Source organism: Phodopus roborovskii, unplaced genomic scaffold (genome assembly GCF_943737965.1).
Source record: "Phodopus roborovskii unplaced genomic scaffold, PHOROB, whole genome shotgun sequence".
NCBI lineage: Eukaryota > Metazoa > Chordata > Mammalia > Rodentia > Cricetidae > Phodopus > Phodopus roborovskii.
The window spans coordinates 1,003,340-1,024,180 of record NW_026126461.1 but is presented as its reverse complement, the minus strand read 5'-3'; the positions used below and the strand labels follow the sequence as shown (position 1 = coordinate 1,024,180).

Genomic DNA, 20,841 nt, shown 5'->3' with positions numbered 1-20,841 from the left:
GCCCCCTTGTTTCCTTCTTGGTCAAGACAGAGCTCCTTCCTTCACCACCCACGTGGACCCTACCAAACTTCCACCTCAGTGCCTTTCCTTGACTTCCCTATTTCTTTCCTGCATCCCTGAAATTCTGTACTATCCTTCTTCACGAGCATGCAAAGGAGAGCCTTTGGGAACTGCCTGCCTTTATCATGGCTCAGGACTTGTGGGAGGCACAGCTGGCCTGCACTAGAATAGTTCCTCTCCTAGGAAAAGCAGTCTTGAAAGTACCTGTGGGGAAAGCCAGGGGCAGCTGCCCACAGAGAATGCAGCAAAGACCCACATGGAGGAAATGTGGGAGGACAGCCACATGGGACAGAAGGCAGGCCTCTCGCAACAGAACACCTCATTAATTTCCAGTCTGAAAACTGTACTCACATCAACACCCAGTTCATGACCAGGGCCAGCAGCAGAAGACAAAGGGCTTTTCATGGAAAAGGTAGGGGAAAAAAAGAGGAGGAAACACATGGACAAAACCCTTGAGGAGGCTGTGTCCTGTCTCCTTTGCATAACCACAGATTCAGGCCACTCCCTTCTTCATCTAGCATACACCACGGGGTGCCACTCTTCAGAATGTCAGATTAAACCCAGTGCCACTGCAGACTGAAGGCATGTGGCTGGGAAACACATTGTCGGAGGAGGTACTCCCCCATACCTACATCTGATACTTATAAGACCTAAAACAGCACAGCTCTGTTAGCCCCAGCTACAGGCCCACTGCCTTTGAGCATCACTTTGCCATGTCTGTGGGAGGAGCATTCTACAGTCAGTTTTACAGCTGGGCAAACAGGTGGAAATTCTCAAGAATCACACAAACTCTTAGGTCCATACCTAAAGATTCGGAATAAAAAAAAAAAAATCTAGTGGAGACACAAACACACATTTTTAGCTAAAGGTCATAACATAGATGATTAAGAAACAAAACATACCTCAATTGCTTACTCATTTCTACAGTTTATAGATACAGAGGTATGGAGAAACCTTTAGAAAAAAATATCAGCACCTCATTAAGATGTCTTTGGTTTAAAAAACTATTAATGGAGCTAATTTAAAATTGTAAGTAACTAGATGTGATGTGAAATCACTTCTGCACCTCTGGGTTTCCACACAAAGAACACTTAGCTCAAAAAAGCCTGTTATGCAGAAACACTTTTCCTGATTGGAACCAATGCAGGCTGCCTGGAGTGGCGGTGCCTAGAGCAGGTGGAGCTGATTGCCAGTGCTTCTTACAGCCTTGGCAAGGCCATCCTGGCCAATATGGCCAAAAGGCAAGTCAAAGGCAAGCCAAGAAGAAAGTGTCTGGAAAACACCTGTGCAGAAAGCAGAGAGGCTGTGGGACAGCAAAGGGCAGGTAGTGCTCGATGGAAGGAAGGAAGGCTAACTCTTTACAGGAAGGGCCTATGACTAAAGGGCCAAAACTGGGGGTGGCTTCAGGGTGAGCAGGGTACCAGGGGCTCCTACATTAGGCCTTCCCTCAATTGAGGCCTGTGGTGAGGGCATGAGGCTCAGATCTCTTCTTATAACAGAGTGACACAGGGTAGAATGAAACTGTTACAAGGCTGCCACGCCAGCAGCAGCAGCTCCATTTATCCCACAGGCTTGTTCTCACTATGTGAAGCAAGTAGGACAGAGCCTGCTAAGGACTGTGCCCCAGAAGCCTGGCAGTGCAGGGCTGGTTCCAACTCTGCAGGCCTTTTTGGGTTCTAAGGCTAGAATTTGCATAGAAATGAAGCTGGAGTTAACTACACAATCCCAGCATCTCCTGACTTGTCCTCCAGCCCCCAGAGAGATCATTAGATCCTTTCTTATCTTGATCTCTGTGTGTGACTTCTAAAGACAAGGAAGTAGAGAAAACCAAGTCTTTGCCACATACACATACTAGAACAGTGGTTCTCAACTTATGGGTCTTGACCCCTTGGGGGGGGTGTCACATGTCAGATATCCTGTATATCAGATATTTACATTATAACTGTAAATATCATAACAGTAGCAAAATTAGTTAGAAAATAGCAATGACATAATTTTTATGATTGGGGATCACCACAACAGGAGGAAATTAAGGGGTCACAGCATTAAGACGGTTGAGAACCACTGTACTAAAGGGAAAGGAAACTCTAGCTGCTCTGGTGTCGCTAGGAGACAGGAAGCTTGTTTCTGTGACAGTGGGTGAAGGCACTAGAGCAGGTGTAACCTTCAAAGTGTTTCCTTCTCCTGAGCACTGACAAGTAGGAACCTTCAAGGGCTCAGCTCTGGGACTCAGCATCGCTGCATAGGAACCAACCTGGAGGAGGGAAAGGAGGAAGCAAGGAAGGAGAATGCAGGAAGCAGGGGAGGGAATCTTAACTCAGGAAAGGCAGATACTTCCTGCTCAGTGAATCTAGTACCATCTAGTTGGCTGGAGCCTTCAGCAAGTAACTAGGACATGAGTGATGTGGAACACATCAGTTCCTTCCATCCTTCCCTTGCCCCAGAGCTGCCACTACATGGCTGAAATAAAACAGCTAGGCTCTGCCCCAGTAATGACTAAGGGGAAAGATTCTTGGGGACCTTCTCTGATCCTCAGAGCCAGTCTGAGAAGCTACTGTCCCTCTGGAGCTTCTCAAGCAAGGTATCTGGTAGAGTGCCTGGGCATGGAACACAACACCCAGCACTGCTTCTAGCAGAGACCCTAAACTACATGGCACCATTTGAGCCTTGCTCCATGAGCTTGCTATGGACCACAGGGAGAACACAACAGTTGCTTTTAAAGATTTTCAGTGGTGGTATCTGGCATGTGACAAGGCATGAAAGTCCACAGGGGTCATTAAGGGAATGCAGAGCAGGACTGTGAGGAAGCAGGGCAGGGTTACCCGAGACACTGCTCAACTCTCAGCATGCAACTTCATAGGGCTGGAGAGGCTGCTGAGGATATGTGTGCTAACCCTGGGCGGGGGTGGGGGGAGTTACCTTCTAACTAGGCAGCTGGCATAAACAGAACACTGGAAACAGATGTGAAAACCATGGCAAAATAGTTTGTAAGCATTTTCTGAATACAAGGCACTGAACTACATTACAGGGGAGAAGTAAAACTCAGGTGTGGGCTTAAGAGTGTGGTAGGAAAACAGGATGGCGTAGACATGGCCCTGAAGTACAGGGCAGATGACATTCACCACTGGGGAGTCTCAATAGGGACTCATGATCTAGTGATCCCATCCCCAGCCCCCACAATTATTCTTTTTAAGGGAGGAGAGATGGTGGTCCTTGTCCTGTGGGAGCTCATGTTCCTACCATCACTTTCTTAACCAGGCTCCAAAAATGTCACTTCTTCCTCATCTTGTCTGTTTATCTTCCACTCAGCCTACAGATATATTCCAATAGCTCTCATCTGCTTATTTAAAAAAAAGGCAACAGATTTACATGACCCCACCTGGATATCATAGCTCTACATGTGGAATGGGGGGGAATGGGAGGGGAAGGGGGGTCAGGGTGCATGTGAGAGGGGAGAGAAGGTAAGAGGGAGGGAGGAGGAACTGGGATCGACATGTAAAATAATAATAATAATAATAATAATAATAATAATAATAATAATAATAATAATGGCAACAAACAAACAAACAAAAAAGCCCCAAGTGACTTTTACTTTTAAGTTGCAAGGTGCCTCCACTGTAGGGCACACAGGTAGGGAAAAGAGAATAAACAAATCTACCACTAGGAGAGAATGTTTCTTTTTTCCATGGGGATTTAATTTGTGATCTTCAATATCTTGTATGGTGTGTGAGCACAATAGACATCGTGCAATATATATTAAGTGAATGAGTAACTGCTAATAATGACAGAAGGCCCTGGACTCGATCCTGGAAGAAATGGCATTTTAGCTGGATCACAAGGGATCAACAAGTTTCCAGCTGGCAGAACTGAGAAGGGTCTTCAAGGAGGGGGCAGAACCATGTATGGAGTCTCAGTGTGACAACTCCCTGTTAAACTCAAAGAACCCCTCAGTAGCAAGACATAAGGTGAGGGCCTGGGGGTGGGTGACAGATGGCCATGTAGGGAGAGGGCTGATCTCTATAAGCCATGCTTCAGATACTGGATTTTTGGGGCTCATCAGGAGTCAGATTCAGCTTCCAGTGGAACACAGATGAAAAGTTCCCAGATTAAGTCCATGTGGGATGCAACTAAGGTAGTCACCGTGCTAAGAAAAAGAAGACTAAAGAGAGGCACAGACACAAAGGGAGAACAGCTTGGACTTGCTCAACGTAGCAGATGTGAAGGGGGCTAGAGATCTAAGGTCTGAGAGGGTGGCCATGAATAGATCCAGAAGGCAGGGGCTTTTTGTTCAGGTTGCGATGGGGGCATTTTTACAGAATGAAGAGCAAGGAAGGAAGGGGAAAGGCAAAGAGGAATTCTGAAGTGGAAGGGGAGTGTCACCAGCACGGGCTTAATGGAAGCAGAGATTTCCTTGTGGGTGCTGAAAATATCCATATTTTAAAAATGTTGGGGCAGCCTTCTGACAGCTGATTTGCCTGCCTTAGAAAGCAGGATATTGCAATAGCCTGGGGAAGAATGCAGCGCTTTGTCTATCTCAGCACCAGGAGAGACTGGTGGCCACATAGTAGTGTGAGCTGGTGCTGCTGGCCCTGCACCACCCCTTCTAACTTAATCCTCTATACCAAGAGAAGCTCCCCACAACCTGCACACTCAGGCTGGGGCTTCAGCTACACAGGCTTTGAACTTGTTCCTCTTCACTCACCTGGGCTCTTGAAGAGAGGCTACCCACGGTACCCTGACTTCCCATCTGGTCTCAAGCTCAGCTCGGGCTTTCCTTTGCAGCATCTTGGACTGGAGTCCTTGGGCCCGGAATGTGGTATTGAACCTTTCATTATGGGCATCATGAGTGTGGGTGAGAGATGTCACCACATGCCTGGGTTTGGGATCTACCTCTCATGTGGTCACTGGGTCTGGGGAGGGTATTTGGGTAACCACAAAATGAAGACTGTGGTCAGTGGGCCTTGCCCTACAACTCTGTCCACAATTCCAACCCTCATACTTCCTATCTGGTGTGGTTTGGAGGGAGGCCCAGCACCTTTGTAGACCTGCGCGTCTCTGACACCTACCTTCCAGCCCTCATCAAGCAGAAGACTTGGGTTCCATGCACTGCTTCCAAAAGAAACCCCAAAGGCCAGTGAGTGTTAGAGTTTACATTTTTTTTTCTACTGTTTCATTTATGACCCCCATATTCTAGCAAGGCACTTGGCTAGGCAGCTCCAATTTCTCAGGTCTGCCACTGGCAGCATAATTCAGCCACAGTGTTCTTTCCTTGACTCAAGTTAGGATGCTTCTATGGGCTTTTATTTGCTATTTAGTTACACATTTTAAAAATATTTATAAAAATATAGAAGTAATTCACATTAAAAACCATTAGAAAATAGAAAAAAATTATTCACAGTTTTACCATTCAAATACAACCACTATTGCATTCTGTTTCATTCCCCTCGGGTTTTCCATTCACTGTCCCCCAAACTTGCTCCCATGTCCACCAGAATATGGCTGCTGGCACACCGTATTTATAGTTCCCTCTCTGTAGTTCAGAGAATGTTTGCCTCTTAGATCTTAAAAAGGAAAGTTTTACCAGATAGTTAAAAGCTATAAAAACCAAATATAATGTGTGTCACATTATTTGATCCCAATTTGGATCAATCAATTGGAGAGGACCAAGGAAATGTATTAGGGACTAGGTTTGGATGGTCCCCTGACACCAGCACTCATTGTTAGGTATGCTGAGGACACTGTGGTTATATAAGAAATGCCCAGATTTTTAGTCATATATCAAAACACATAGGAGTGAAATGACATGCCTGTGGTTTTTTCTTTCTTTTTTTCTCCTTCCTTCCTTCCTTCCTTTCTTCCTTCCTTCCTTCCTTCCTTCCTCCCTTCCTTCTTTCTTTGAGACAGGGTTTCTCTATAGCTTTGGAGCCTGTCCTGGAACTTACTCTGTAGACCAGGCTGGCCTCAAATGTACAGAGATCCGCCTGTCTCTGCCTTCCAAGTGCTGGGATTAAAGGTGTGTGACACTGTAGCCCAGCTAAAATACTGTAGTCTTAACAGAGAATGAAGTCTTGACAGTACAAAATCTGGGATGCAGGACTGGGGGCTTAGTGCAATATTTTTTTCTTATGTTATCTATAGTTGAATTTTTTCTAATTAAAGTATATATCATTCTAACACTATCTTTTTGTTCTATCTATCTATCTATCTATCTCCATCTATCTGTCTGTCTGTATATCTATTTAATTATTTATTTTGAGGCAGGGTCTTGCTATATAGCCCTGACTGACCTAGCACTCAGCCCAAGCTGGAGCTGTCTCAGAACTATTAGAACTCACTGTGTCAATATGCTCCTGTTTTATACATAGACACAGTGTCACTATTTTCCCTGTATACTATTTTTCTTTCATTAGATTCATATCTGCTTTGTTTTAGTTTGCTTGATCTAATAGTAGTCTTCATCTTTAAAATATGGTTCACGGACTCTTGCGGACCTTTGAGAACCATGCAGGCCTATATGGTCCAAACTATTTTTCTGTCATAATACAGGGCGTTACACAACCTGACTGTATATTGCCACTCACAGCAATGGTCTAGAAGCCTTGGAAGGTAAAATATTCTACCTGTGTAGGGCATAGCAGTCACGCTACTCCCCCTTCCACACACTGGCAGTGAAAAAAAGAGCTAGCTCTGTTTTCAATGTTTTCACTGGACAAGAATAATTCATTACTTTTCTATATCTCAACCCCAAGTATTTGTCTTTGTCACGCTTCAAGAGGGAGAAGGATGACCTTTGGAGGAAACGCATGGCATAGCTATCTGTGAACTCAACTGATAGCATTCTTACAAACATTCCATTTTTATATGAAGAACAGCTGGTATGGAAACCATGGCTATCTAGACTGGGGTATTTAGTACTTCAAGGAAACAACTGACATTGTTTATCATTGATGATGCAAGTAGAAGTTTCATAAAAATAGGATTTTAGAAACCCTGCATCTAATATGAGCTTATGGGTTTCCTCATACTGAAAAAGCTGGACTAATAAGAAAAGCAATGACTTAACAATGTGGTTTTAAAAATACTATATAATGAAATGTGTCCACAGTTAGAGATCAGCATATTAAGTCAGTACTTTCTAAATGGTAAATATATGGTAAAAAGTCATGCCTAGGTAATAGTCTATTCTCAGTAGATTTTTATGTAACCTGATTAACAAAGTTCATCTGATACTGTGTTAGTCTTTTCAGGCTGCTATAACAAAATACCACAAACCAAGTGGCTTAAGCCATAGAAATTTGTTTCCCATAGTTCTGAAGGCTAGACGTTCCAGATCAAGTGCCCACCAGTTCAGTGCCTAGAGAGGGCTGTCTTCATGACTCCAACACAGCAGCTGCTTTCATGCAGCATCGTCCACATGTCAGAGGAGAAACAGCGAGCTTTCTGCTGGCTCTTTTTTTTTTTTTTTTTAAATGAGCATAACTTTACTGGACCATTGTCCTACAGTTATGACCTCACATGGTGTGCACGTGCATGTGTGTGCACTTGTACATTTGTGTGTATGTGGGCACGGAGCACTGGGTAATAGATATCACTACTAAGCCTGGCTTTACATGGTTTCTGGGGACCTGAACTCGAGCTATCATGTCTGCGATGGCAAGTACTCTTAACTACAGAGCCATCTTCCTAACCCAGCAGCTTTCTTCCTCTTCTCATTCTCCCCTTTTCTCTTTCCCCCCCATCTTTTCCTTAATACTTCCTTTCTTCTCTTCCTCCTTCCCCTCTCTGTTTGCTCTTTCATTTTTGAGACATTTTCTCTGAGTATCCCAGGCTGGCCTTCAACTCACAAGTTTCCTGTCTTAGTTTCCATAATCACAGACCCAACAAAACATTATGAAGCTTCCTGAAAAAGGGCCTTATAAGTGCTGATTTGTTTCTGAGACTTCATATGCCTGAAGATATGCTTTTACTATTATTTATTTATTTGTGCATTGGTGTGTGTATGCCTGTGCAAGGGTTGTCAGGTCCCTTGGAACTGTGGTCACAGATGGTTGTGAGCTGTCACATGGGTGTTGGGAATTGAACCTGGGTCCTCTGGAAGAGCAGCCAGTGCTCTTAACCACTGAGCCATCTCTCCAGCCCCTGATGATATGCTTTTTGACTTTCAGCTTACTGATAGCTTAACTATGTACATCTTTTGGGGATCCTGGTCTTCTACATAGGGCGAAGTTTTCCCTGCAGTATCACAAAGGTTGTAGTGAAAACGTCTGAACTTGTTCTACCTTCTTTCTGATCACTATACTGTGTGTGGCTTTCTCTTGGCCCTTTTTAGACGCCTTTGGGTCCTCCTTGTCTCCTAGATCCTGAAACTCCATGATGATTTATATGTTAGAGATGACATGCCTCCACCACTGGGTTGTGATGAGATTTTTGTTCCTGGAAAGTCACATCCTCTAGGGAACAATGATTTTCTCCAGCATTCTTCTTTCCATTCCCTCTGCTCTGGTTTTGGTAACTGTCAAAGAACAGATTCTTGGTGCCTCAGAATGGTCCTCTAATATTCTTTTCTTTGCTTGTTCTAGAATCTTCAACTTTATTTCAAACCAGAATCATGACTCTTTTCCATTTCTTTTATTCTGCTTTTAGTATCTAAAAGTTCCACTCCTCATAAAAAAAAACCCAGCCCTTTCAAAAAAATTTTTACTAATTTATTTTTTACATTCCAATCCCAGTTCGCCCTCCCTCCTCTCCTCTCAATCCCCCCCACTCCCCCCTTCCATCTGCTCCTTGGAGAGAGTAAGGCCTCTCCCCATAGGAAGTCTACTACATCTGTGCCATTGAGGTAGGACAAAGGTACCTCCCCACCCTCCACACCCCTGTGTCTAGGCTGAGCAAGGTATCTCTCCATATAGAACGGGCTCCACTAAATCAGTTTGTGCATTAGAGTTAGATGTTAGACCCGCTGCCAATGGCCTCATATAGTGTCCCAGATGCACCGCTGTCACCTATATTAAGGGAGTCTAGTTGGGTCTTATGCAGGTTTCCCATTTGTCAGGCCTGAGTCAGTGATCTCTCACTAGCTCAGGTTAGCTGATTTTGTGGAAAACCCAGCCCCTTTAAGTTAGCTACTGCAGCATAGACAGCTTCCATTTAAAATTCAGGGATGGCTTCTCCTTCTAAATGTGCTTTGCTATATTTATTTCAGAAAATAGGTTTTCCACTTGGTTGTCTCTAGGCCTTCTGCTAAGACCAGGAGAGTCAATCTTTTCAATGAACTTTCCACCAATACAAATGTCAGCCTCACTTCCCCCGCCCCTCCCCCACCTCCCAGAGTTATCTGGTGCTGTCAACCTCTAAATTTTTGTTTCTTGGCTTCTTCCGTTCCTGGCTGCGGACTAGGCTTTCTCAGGACTGCTAAGTCAGTTAGCACTCATCCATCTGCTCTCCTGGTTCCAAGGTTTTGTTTCTGTTGTCTCCTCTCCCACTCTTTGTCCTTGTGGGTTTGTCTTTTTTTTTCTTTTTTTTTTTTCTTCTTCTTTTTCCCCTCTTTTTAAAATGTCTTTACTGTTGTTTTTAGTGAGGTTTTGGGATGGAATGAAAAATCAATGTGGTTGTTTAATCTTCCATCTTTATTTGGAAACTCTTTATGATTAGGTACTTTTGTTTTCACTTCTACTATTATTACAGCATATACATTTCCCATGTTCTTTCGTGGTGTTTGCAACCAGTCTTGCAGAAGCCTGTACTAAGCAAGCCCTAGGTCCTTAAACAGGACCCTGCCATGATGTTTACAGTTGCCCACTTTGGGGAGGGAACTAGCTTCCCAAGTGTCATCTTTACCCAGCTTCTTGCCTCCTCGTGTTGCGGATACCTCTGTTCTCTGTGTTTTCCTTACTTCACAATAGGATTGAAGTGGTACTCCACTAGTTTTTGTCCCGTCATCTCACAGGGTATTGCAGCCCTCATTGCCATCTCCCTCAGGACATGCTAGAGGAGCACAGGCTCCCACAAGTCCCACAATTCATTGACAGTCTGGCTTCTTATCTGGCTTTCTGGATGCACATCCACCCTCCTTGAACCCATCTCCAGCCCTAAGCTCCCACCTCTACAACCAGTGCTCTCTATTAGCTGGTAAATACTGGCAGTAGGTGAGGTCAGTCTTGCTTAGAGTCCTCAGACTTTCTCTCTACAGCAGCTACCCCAGGCCTTCTGCATCCATCCAGCATGAAACTCCAGTCCAGTGCAGACACAGGGGATGCTTACCATGATATGTAGAGTGGGACAGTGATAAGTGGGGAATGAATGACAAAGTATAATTTGTTACCTTGCCTTCAGGGGTCAGCTTCCAGATCACAGAGAAGGTCAGCTTGTCAGTCATGGGGTTGAGGCTGCACAGTTCCTCACACAGAAGCCTGGGAAGCATGGGGACCACCTGTGAACACAGGAGAGTTTCTGAGCTTCTTTGTCCAACCTGCAGAAGTCTGCCTCAGGCAGCTGAGGTACAGACCAGAGGCAGTTTTGGTAACACACTTAAGCTTCCAGAGAGAGCTGAAGGTGATGGAAGTTCACTTCTAGAAACCTCTGAAGAAAAGAGCATGGCGTTTCAGGCTCTGCCAAAGGCTCCTGTGTCAAGGGACTGAGAACTGGGGGCAGGAAGAGAAGGTATCAGGCAGTAACAAACACTGTCATTGTGGTTACAGTTCAATATCTGGATCTCTAGGTTCTGCCAAGGCTGGAAAGGTTTCTTTACTTTTAAAATTGCATCTGTAGGGAATACATGTATACACTTTTTTTTTGCTTGTCATTATTCCCTAAGTAATAGAATATAATATTGCATTAAATGTTTATGAGTTATTTGGAGGTGATTTGGAGTCTATGGGAGGAGGGAGCTAGAGAGATGACGCAGTAGCTATGAGAACTTGCTGCTCCTGTAGAGGAACTGGGTCTGGTTCCCAGCACCCACATAGTGGCTCACTCCACTTCTAGGGGATCTGATGCCCTCTTCTGGTCCATATGGGCACCAGGCACACACATGGTACACATACATTCATATATATATATATATATATATATATATATATATATGGTAAAAATAAATAATTAAAGTGTATTTGGGAGGTTTTGGGTTATTACTATTCTGATTAAACTACATGCTTAAAAACTCAAAGGTAATATAAACTCTCCAGAGCTTTATCAAAGTGAAATCATCATCTATTTAATTTAGTAATTGAACATGCCATAAATTACAAAATTATGTTGGAGTATAAACAGAGTAATAAAATATAACTAAGACAACTAAGTTCATAAATTCAGGTTCACAGATAAACAGTGGCCAACCAATCATCCGTTTTGCAATTATTTCCAAAAATGCATTATTTATTTATTTTTGCATGTGGGTACACACACCATGGTGCATATGTGGAGGTCAGGGGGTAGTAGGGGGGAAATTAGCTTTCTCCACCATTTAGGTACTAGAGACTGAACTCAGATCATCAGACTTGGGCAGCAAGTACATTTTCCACTGAGCCAACCTGCCAGCCACTATAGTGAGATATCCACTCCACCCGCACATTGGGGTGGGGAGGTGTGGGCATGACCTGGGGGAACTAGGTCTGGGGTCCTGGATCTCTCTTGCTTCCTGGTTATAGACAGAGAGCATCCGGAGGCATCCTTGGGATGGGAACCTGCTGGTGGTCATCTGTTTCTGGTGTGATTTTTCCCTGAATAAACATCCATCAGCCCATCTGTTTTCCCAGATTCTTATCTATCCACGATAAGCTACCTTTTACAGAGTTTTAAAAGCCTGAATGATTTTTCTTACTATGCTTTAATCTCACAATAAATGGATCTTGCTGGTTTTGGTGGCACATAGCTTTAATACCAGCACTCAGGGGGCAGAAGAAAAGGCAGGAGAATCTCTGTGAGTTTGAGGTCAGTTTGGTCTACACAGAGTTCCAGGCCAGCTAGGGTTATACAGTCAAAAACAAACAAAAAACAAAACCATTTGTCTTACTATACTTTGAAATGATGATAGATAACTGTCACTGAAGTTATTTGCATTTTTCCAAGTACCAGAAACAAAATTATTATCTCTCCCTGTTTTCCCCACCAAGATGCCCCTCTTTCCCCCTTGCCTTCAAACTGATTTCTTCTCCCATATTTTTCTTGATTACATATCACCACCTGCTCTCTTTCCAAACTCAAACTGAATTATAAACCATTTCTTTCCCAAATTTACATTGGACCAACTTGACATACACTGTTGAATCCTGTGCTAATTCATTGGGAAGGGAAGGCTGTTACACTCTATTTACATAAATTTAGCAAATTTCTTTATTAGTAAAATCAAAACAAATTGCAGTGGTTTCTCTCACTGTGTGACGTGTCTGTACTGTATTGTCTTTCATAGAGAATGTGTCCTTTCTCTGAATGTGTTTTTCATAGAGAATGGAAGAGGAAATTCAAGAACCCATGGCCTATGTTGGTAATGAAAAATTAATAGCTGCTCACCTCTACAGCAGTATTCTAGAGGTTTGACACATAGGGAAAAAAACCCAATGACTACTTGAAAACTTCTAGTAACAGATTCTATATGAAAATGTTTTTAAAGTTTTCACTTCTTCTTGTCTGTTTTTTATACCATCAGCCCAAGGGACACACTGTTTGCTATCTTGCTTTTTGTTTGTTTGCTTTGAGACAGGTCTTGTGTCGCCCAGGATGGTCTCAAAGGATGGCTTTCTTATGGATGACTTTCAACTTCTGATTCTCCCGGTTCCACATTCTAAGTATTGGGATTACAGGTGTGTATGGATAGCCATACCTGGCTGACGCTGTGCTGGGGATTTAACTCAGGGCTTTGTGCATGTTAGGCAAGCTGTATCCTCAGCATCCCCTCTAGCTTGAGTAGTGAGTTAAAATGTGTTCTAAATATATGACATTTTCTTGAGTGTGTGTTATCATGGGGGTGAGCAAAGTTCATCCATGTTTTCTGGGTGTGCACTCCTGCTTTCTTTTCTGGGTTGCATTATCAGGTGATGACAACAGGTGCTCTATGGGAGCTGGCTGCTTAACCAGCATGCTTACTGCAATTAGTCCGGAGCTCAATGTCTCTCTCTTTAATTAGACAAACTTGTTCAAGGAGATAACATACTTTAAGTTATAAGACTGAGTATCTGATACTGTAACATAACTCAGGACATCATCCTTCAGTGTTTGTCAAAAGAAAGTCATTGTATCATGGGCCTAGGCTGGACCCTGAAACAGAAAACACTGTTGGAAAAATAGTTGAAATCTAAATAAAGGATGAAGTATACTTAACAGCAGTATCTCAAAGGCAGTCTCTTAACTCTGACTGAGAGTCTGGCACTGTAAGATGTTGGCAAAGGAGCCTCTCTGTCTTGATTTTTTTTCTATAGAAAAGCTTACTTTTTAAAGAAAAAAATCTATGCTTTCTATTAATTGATCTTTTATTACACATTTATATATAAATTTATGCTTGTAACTTAATAAGCATCATCTATTTTTTATAAACAGGTATGAGGCTAAAATGTTATGTATAAAATGAGTTGGGTGTGGCTCGAGGTCGTAAGACCATCAAGCAGCTGAAGGCGGTGCAGTGGCAGCAGGTGTAAGAAAATAAGACTTTGGCACGGAGACCTCAAGTCAGACCCTGGGCCTGGAACTTCTTGATGATGCAGTAAGCTAGGACAATTCTGGACCTAGGTTTTCTTTGAAGTGAAATAGCTTTGAAATGCTCAATAAAAGTTAGCTCAAGGTGTCCAAGTCCCTGTGCCCCTTGGCTCAACCTTCCTTATTCAGCCGTGTGCCTAGGCTGAACACCCATGGTTCTAGCCCTGTGGGCCTTCCCAATGCAAGCTTTCACCTGCCTTGCCTGCTCGCCGCTCCAGCTTGTGCACATGGTGTTCCCACTTTCTGGGACACCATTCCGGATACTTTGCTTCAGGCAAACTATGGCATAGCCTTCCAGAGTCAGCTCCTTGCCATTTTCATGGCTTATCCAGACTCCCTCAGGTAGAGAGTGCAGTGTTTTGTAACTTTCCTTGCTCTTTCACAGAGGTGATGGGGCAGTCCCAGCCTCCTTGCTCTTCCACGCCACTCCTAAGGCCCTGACCACACTGCATCCTCATGCCTTGTTAGGTGCCCCCCACTCCTCCAGGCTATGAAACCCCAGGAACAAAGAGAGGTCTGGCTTTGTCTCTCTATCTAGTACCCCCAAAATAGTAGGCACTATTAGTATGCAGATGACTGACTTCTGCTATGATATGAATAACCTGGTTTTTTTCTCTATTTACTGTATCTCTCTCTCTCTCTCTCTCTCTCACACACACACACACACACACCATTTCATGAAATTCTTGATGACAGAATTCTATAGTAGCATCTATGCAAAAATGTCTACAGCAACTACTACTTTCAGTAGAAAGGGAAGAATTTTGGCTACCCTCTACTAAGACAAAACAAAATAAAACACTACCAGCACACCCTGTGGCTGCCCAGGTTATCAAAACTGCTTTGCTCCTCCCCCTGGTCAGATGCCAAAGAACTCAAGTTTCATGAAGATTCAGTGGTAGCATAACTGTATTTAATTTTTAAGGGACAGTCCTTTTAAATACATTTTCTACTAGATCTTGGAGAAGAAATCAGATGGAATTCAGAGGAAACAGTCCATGTTCATCCAGTTTTGTAAATAGGTGGTTAGGCCTGTGTCTTTCAAAGGAGAAGAAATTAAGAGGTTATGATCACATTTGTGGTTTGGCATTTCACAGCCTCTCATAAATCCACCGGTCCTCCAGGGGTCACTGTGCGTGCGTTCCTGCTCAACCCAGAGTGCAGCAGGCTTCCCTGTGAAAGAGTGCTGGTGCTGTGGGGCCTCTCTTCAAAACCACTTTCTCCCAGGCAGGTGAGGTGGGAGAGAGGAGCCCTGCTCCGATGCAGCATGGGGTCGGTTACAGCATCTGGAGAGATTCTGGGCCTGAGTGAGGTACAGAGCACAGGGCTGGTGCCTAGGCTCCCTAGGCACTGACATTTTTCTCCTGGCCTTGCATTCATCATGTTCCCTGCCTAGCATGAACCTCCATCACAGTTCCCCAGCTGCTCAAATCCCATTGTCCTAACTGCAAATCAAGCACCAGTCTCATAGTATGCCTTCTTTGTTCTGGGGACTACTGGCTGAACACTGATGGTGACAGAAACGTGCTGGGCTGTGTGGACCAGCTCTTGCCACATGTTGATAGCATCTTCCCTAGGCTTCCCACTTGTTACTGCTTTCCTCCAGTTTACCCTACTACCTCCTCATTCTTTATCAGCAGAAAAACTTAACTCTTCTACACAGGGAAGACAGACTCAGGCACTTTCTAGTATTTTCCATCAACCATCTCTTGAGCCAATTTCACTAACTTTTCAGGGATGCCTGTTCCCTTGTCTTAAGCCTGCCCTAACTGCCTGCTGCTCTTGCTAGTGAACTCCCTGCTCAGCTGGTTTGGTTCCCCATGGTCAGAGCATAAGAATGGAGCTGTCCTTAACTCCAGACTCTATTCCTTCCCCTAGTCACACCTTCTTAATCTTCACTTGAAGTTTCTCAAAATGGTTTATGATGGTTCTGGCTCCTCCTTCATCCCAGCTTCTGGTCCTCCCATATGATCTTTTCTTCTTACATAGCTCCTGCCAATACCATATCATCTGCTTCCAGGTGATTCAAAGAGGGACCCTCAATAGAGATGGCTCTAGGCTTTTTGAACTTCCAGGCTTCAAAATTTAGCATGTACTTCTAATCCCAGACTTAGAAGGTAGGGGTTCAAGGTCACCTTCAGCTACATGGAGAGTTTAAGGTCAGCCTGGGCTACAAGGTGCCCAACAAAACCAAATCAGCCAACCAAAGAACAACAAAAATCAAACTAACAAAACCAACTAACCAACCAACCAAACAACAACAAAAATGAAACTAAACTGACCAACCAAACAACTACCAAACAAACAAAAACCCAAGACACAAAATTGAACTTAATAAACCTCATATATAGCTTCAGATATTTCATGGTAATAATGGAAAACAGAACAATAAAGTTTACTTCAGTAATTTTTATTTTTTAAAATATGGGACACTTGAAATTTGCATGTAAACCTTAGGCAAGGACAGTATTATTCTCTGCATCCCAATTTTAGTATTGTGTTGTTAAAGCAAACACCACCTGTCTTATCTTCTCCAGATTTCTGTATGTTCTTTACTTTTAAGCTGTTATTTATTTATTTATTTATTTATTTATTTATTTATTATGTATGGGGTGTGTGTGTGTGTGTGTGTGTGTGTGTGTGTGTGTGTGTGTGTGTGAATGTAGTTAGGTGTCTGTGGCTGTGTGCACCTGTGCATGAGCAGAGGCCAAAAGAAGGTGTCAGATCCCTTGGAGCTTGAGTTATAGGTGTTTTGTAAGATACCTATCTTGTTAACCTGAGTATTGGGATATCTCTGGAGTTTGGTCATGATTATGCAGCAAGTGCTCCTAACTACTGAGCTATCTCTCCAGCCCAGACATATTCTTTCTTACTACACCTCACCTAGTGATAACCTGCAATCAAGTTATCAGGCAGGTGATCTGCCAGTAATCACTACATTCTCTGTTTTAGGAATCCTATTTATAATAGGTTCTATTGCCTTTACTTTTCCTAGGAATCAATGAGCTAGATGGGCTGGATTCAGCAACTGGATTTGGGTCTCTTATGGAAGAAAGAGGCCCATATACTTTTGGTTGGGCCAAGAAGTCTTCACCAAACACTAGGTCGATAGGTTGGATATGACAATAGAAATAGAGGCAGGAAGATCCTGAGCTATACAATAAGACCTCAAGTTTACAACAAAAACAAAATACAAAAAGAGCAGGGTTGGGTTCTCAAAATCAGTGACGTGGAGTCATATGTATTAAGAGCTACTATGGAGAATCTCTCTCTTTATCTATCTTGATGCACGTAGCAGCAGTGCCTGGAGAAATAGCTTCTCCATTTCCCTACCATTTTCCTCTCCTTCCTTCTTGCTGTAGGACAGGAAATGCTGGAACTGGAGGTGGCCATTCAGCTAGATACTACAGCACTGACAAACCCTTTAGAGAGTATATGAGGAAGGGTCTCTGCTTCTGAGGGCAGTTACTCAAAGCTTCAAGGGACAGTGATGTGGAAAAGACCCTGGTATTGAAATGCTATGCCTGATTCTGGCTGAATTCTCTTAATGGAGAATTCTCAAGAGTGCTCAAGTGAGTTTCTCCTTAGAAGGAAGGTCACTCAAGTGTTCTAGAAACCCAGCATAGCTTATACCCCAGAAAGGAAGCCCATACTTCTTAGTTTGCCTTCAGGCCTCTCTCCAACTTTTCCCCTTGGCAAGCCCTGTAATTCATACCTCAGTCAGTCCATACTCCATGCTGTTGCTCAAACATACTTGCCTCTAAAGCATGTGTGTGTGTGTGTGTGTGTGTGTGTGTGTGTGTGTGTGTGTATGTGTGTATGTGCCTGTGTAAGCTTCTGTGCACTACCACAGAGGATAGGGAAGCTTAGATCCTCTGGAATTAGAGTTATAGGTGGTTGTGAGATGCCATGTGGGTGTTGGGAACCAAATCTGGGTCTTATATGAGAGCAGTAAGAACTCTTTACTGCTAAGCCTCCTCTCCAGTCTCTAAACACACTGACCAGGACTGCAGGACCACTATTCTCTTGACTTTGCATCCTGACACCTGGCAGGAATGCTATGTGGGAAAGAATGATAGAACTGGCAGCAGGGAAGCAGAGAGCTGGGGAATGCTTCAGACCTAAGCCCAAAGCTCAGTCCCGACAGAGCTTAAAGGCTGGCTGTAGAAAAAAGGAGCGATGACAGGACCCTGACTTTCTAAGCATTCTGGACCAGGGCTTGGGAGAGTTGAGAGAACTGGTCATTTAGGTCAATACACCACTGCCCAATACTGCTGGGTGGGGGTACCAACAAGACTATAAAATCTTACATGAGCCTCAGAGTGCAGAAACATCTGCTAAAGCCACAGTAGGCAGGCAGGCCAAGTTCAGCAATGGGTGAGCCAGGATAGCCCTGTGACCAGTTGAAAGGGCCACAGAAGGGAAGAATCAATCATCTGGGTGCGGAGGGACAGGAAGGATGAGCAGTGACATCAGGCCAGACAAGTAATGGGGTCTCCACTGTCTGAGAGGTCACTCTGTCTTCTTAAGGTAAGTACTGGCTGGCTCCCCAGGTAGCCCTCTCCTCACACCCTTAGTGCACCCTAGATTTCAGCATGGCAAGTTGGTGCTTTCTCCTTTTCTGAAGACTTGGAGGTTTTTTCACACCAAGGCATGCTCAGCTAGCTCCCTGCTCGTAGACAGAAGAAACCTAAATGAAATAGATAGTATATTTGACAGCCAACATCTCTGCTTAAAGGGTTTCCTTTTTCATATCAACACTTTCATGCTCCAGAATTTGATCAACTTTTTGCTACACAGTTTGACATTAACAAAACAGCAACACTGACAATCTGCTGGTGTCAGAAAGGAACATCTTAAAACTCTTTGGACTCTACATGAAGACAGGGTTCCAATCCCAATCTTTGATCTCTATTATAAAGCACTACCAATAAAATATCCTCGAGATTTATGGGCGAGCTTTCATTCGAGCTGTTTCACACCTAAAATAACATGCATGGCTGGGCCAGCAGACTGAAAGTTTAGGTTTAGGTTTCAACTGTTTAGGTTTTCTTTTACTTTTAAAACTTAATTCACATGTTTATTTTTTCTAATTACCTTCAAACTTAAAATTAAATTGTATTTTTTTCCCAGAGAAGACATTAGCTGAGCAGATGTCACAGCCTCTGGAAAGAATAGGTTCAAGTTCAGATACACAGTTTTCCCCATCCTAACAGAACCATCTTTGTCCAAAAGAAAGGGTGAATTTTAAGAATTTAGACAGATACTTTTCAAATTTATCTTTCTCTTGACTGTGCTTCCTTGTTAACAAGAGTCACTGAATCCGTACCCCGTGAGTCAAATCTCAACAAGAAGAATTTCCTTTAAAGCCAGTGAGCTAGGATCTGGACCCAAGATTGGTTCCGTTGTATATTGTTCTACTCTCTGGGATCATTCCCCAAACCAAGCTGAGATTGTAACTCTGACCATCAGTCACTTATAAGTCAGCATCCTAATGAAAAGAAGTCAGAGCCACATTTCCTATAGATGGGAAATCAACCGGAATGCCCATCCCCCTTCCCTGGAGTGACAAGAGTTAGAAAAAAAAAATGATTTGGCTAAGTGAGAGAACAGAGAATATGCACAGGGAAAGTCAGCTCACCCAGCTTTTAAGAAGACCTTTACAGGCAAAGAAAAGTGAAAACAGCAGAAAAGTTCCTGGACACAGTCCTTTAAGAAACAAAACGGAGTAGGAAGAAAGGTCAGAGCAGCGGTTCAAAAGCATCAGAATGCACAGCTCCTGCTGTCCAAGGTTGCGGGCCAGCACCTCAAGTTCCTGCCAAGTTGGAGGCAGGGCTGGGCAGTGGAGGTTCATAGCCCTTCTTCCATCAGCTCTCCACCTTCAGCATTTAGCAGGAGAGCCCCAACCAGCATTCCCAAAGAGATTCTCAAACTGCGACAACTGCAAAACCAAAGTCAAGGAGACATAAAGCGAAACACTTGGGTTATTAATCCAATTTTATTCTTTTGTTTCTAATTTTGAAACACAATTCCTGCCTACAAAAGGAGTGCAAGACAAGAGAAAGCCACCTGCTTGGAGAAGAGGCTCTCATGGTGTTTAAAGTTATCAACTCCTCAGATCAGAAGAGCAGAGTTAAACTTTAGTAAATGGGAAGTGTTTTATACTTACTCACTTGACACAACCTTTAAGTATAACAAATTACTGAAAAGATTGAGCTTCCCATGACAACACGAGAGTTTTTGTAGCTATAAGAGATCTGGAAGCTCATCTTCCTTCTTGCAAGTCTGGACCAGGGAAAAGCAGGGTTTTGCCAGTATCACCATCAGGCAGGAAGTATACATAGGACACCTTCAGCTTGAGGTTAAGTGGAGTCAGTGTACAAGCATCTGAACTGCATTCTCAGAGGGTCAAGCTAAAAAGGGGGCTTTCGAGTTTAATAGGCTTTTTTTTTCCCCCTTCAAGATGTGTAATATAGATACCAAAGAGACAAAATTGAATAAAGGTCACTCCCCCAAAAGTGGGTGTGTGCACATAGACACACACACACACACACACACACACACACACACACTGCATCATGCATCATGGAGGTCAGAGGACACCTTGAGTGGTGGTCCTCACCTTCCCACTTGCTTGAGACAGGGCCTCTCTTGTTCACCACTGTGTATGTCTCTGTGGCCTGCCTTAATAGCATCTAGAAAACACAGCACTAAAGGACTAAACTTTTCAGGAGAGCCAGGAATACATATGTTTTCAAGGCCTTGTTTGTTAAATTGTGGAGGGAGCAAAAGAAGCCAGCAAGAACTAAAAGAAAGCGAAAGGTGGTATTATAAATGGGATAAAAATGTTTGGTCCCAGAGCTATGTGAAAACCTAGACCCTGGAAGACCTCTTTCTTGTCCTCTCTGCAGCTTTTACCTAAAATAAACAGGGATCTGAAGAGGGAGCGGCCAGACTACGAGGACACACTGTTCATGAGGCAGAGTTCACAGCCTGCTGTCCCTTCTGCCAACAGTGGGGGCATACAGGCAGATTGTAGTGGAGAGAGAATAGGTAGCTAGCCCTCTTCCCTAGGCAATAACATTTGGAAATTCT

General features: G+C 43.6%; 1 protein-coding gene across 5 annotated transcripts in view; it reads right to left on the bottom strand.

Annotated features, from left to right (window-relative positions):
• Dis3l2 (DIS3 like 3'-5' exoribonuclease 2) overlaps positions 1–20,841 on the bottom strand; it is a 309,815-nt gene that overhangs the window by 60,885 nt on the left and 228,089 nt on the right. For all 5 annotated transcript variants that reach the window (XM_051190714.1, XM_051190718.1, XM_051190717.1 and 2 more), the window contains one exon: positions 10,382–10,489. In XM_051190714.1, coding sequence (XP_051046671.1) covers positions 10,382–10,489 — 108 coding nt within the window. The remainder of the gene's footprint in view (positions 1–10,381; positions 10,490–20,841) is intronic.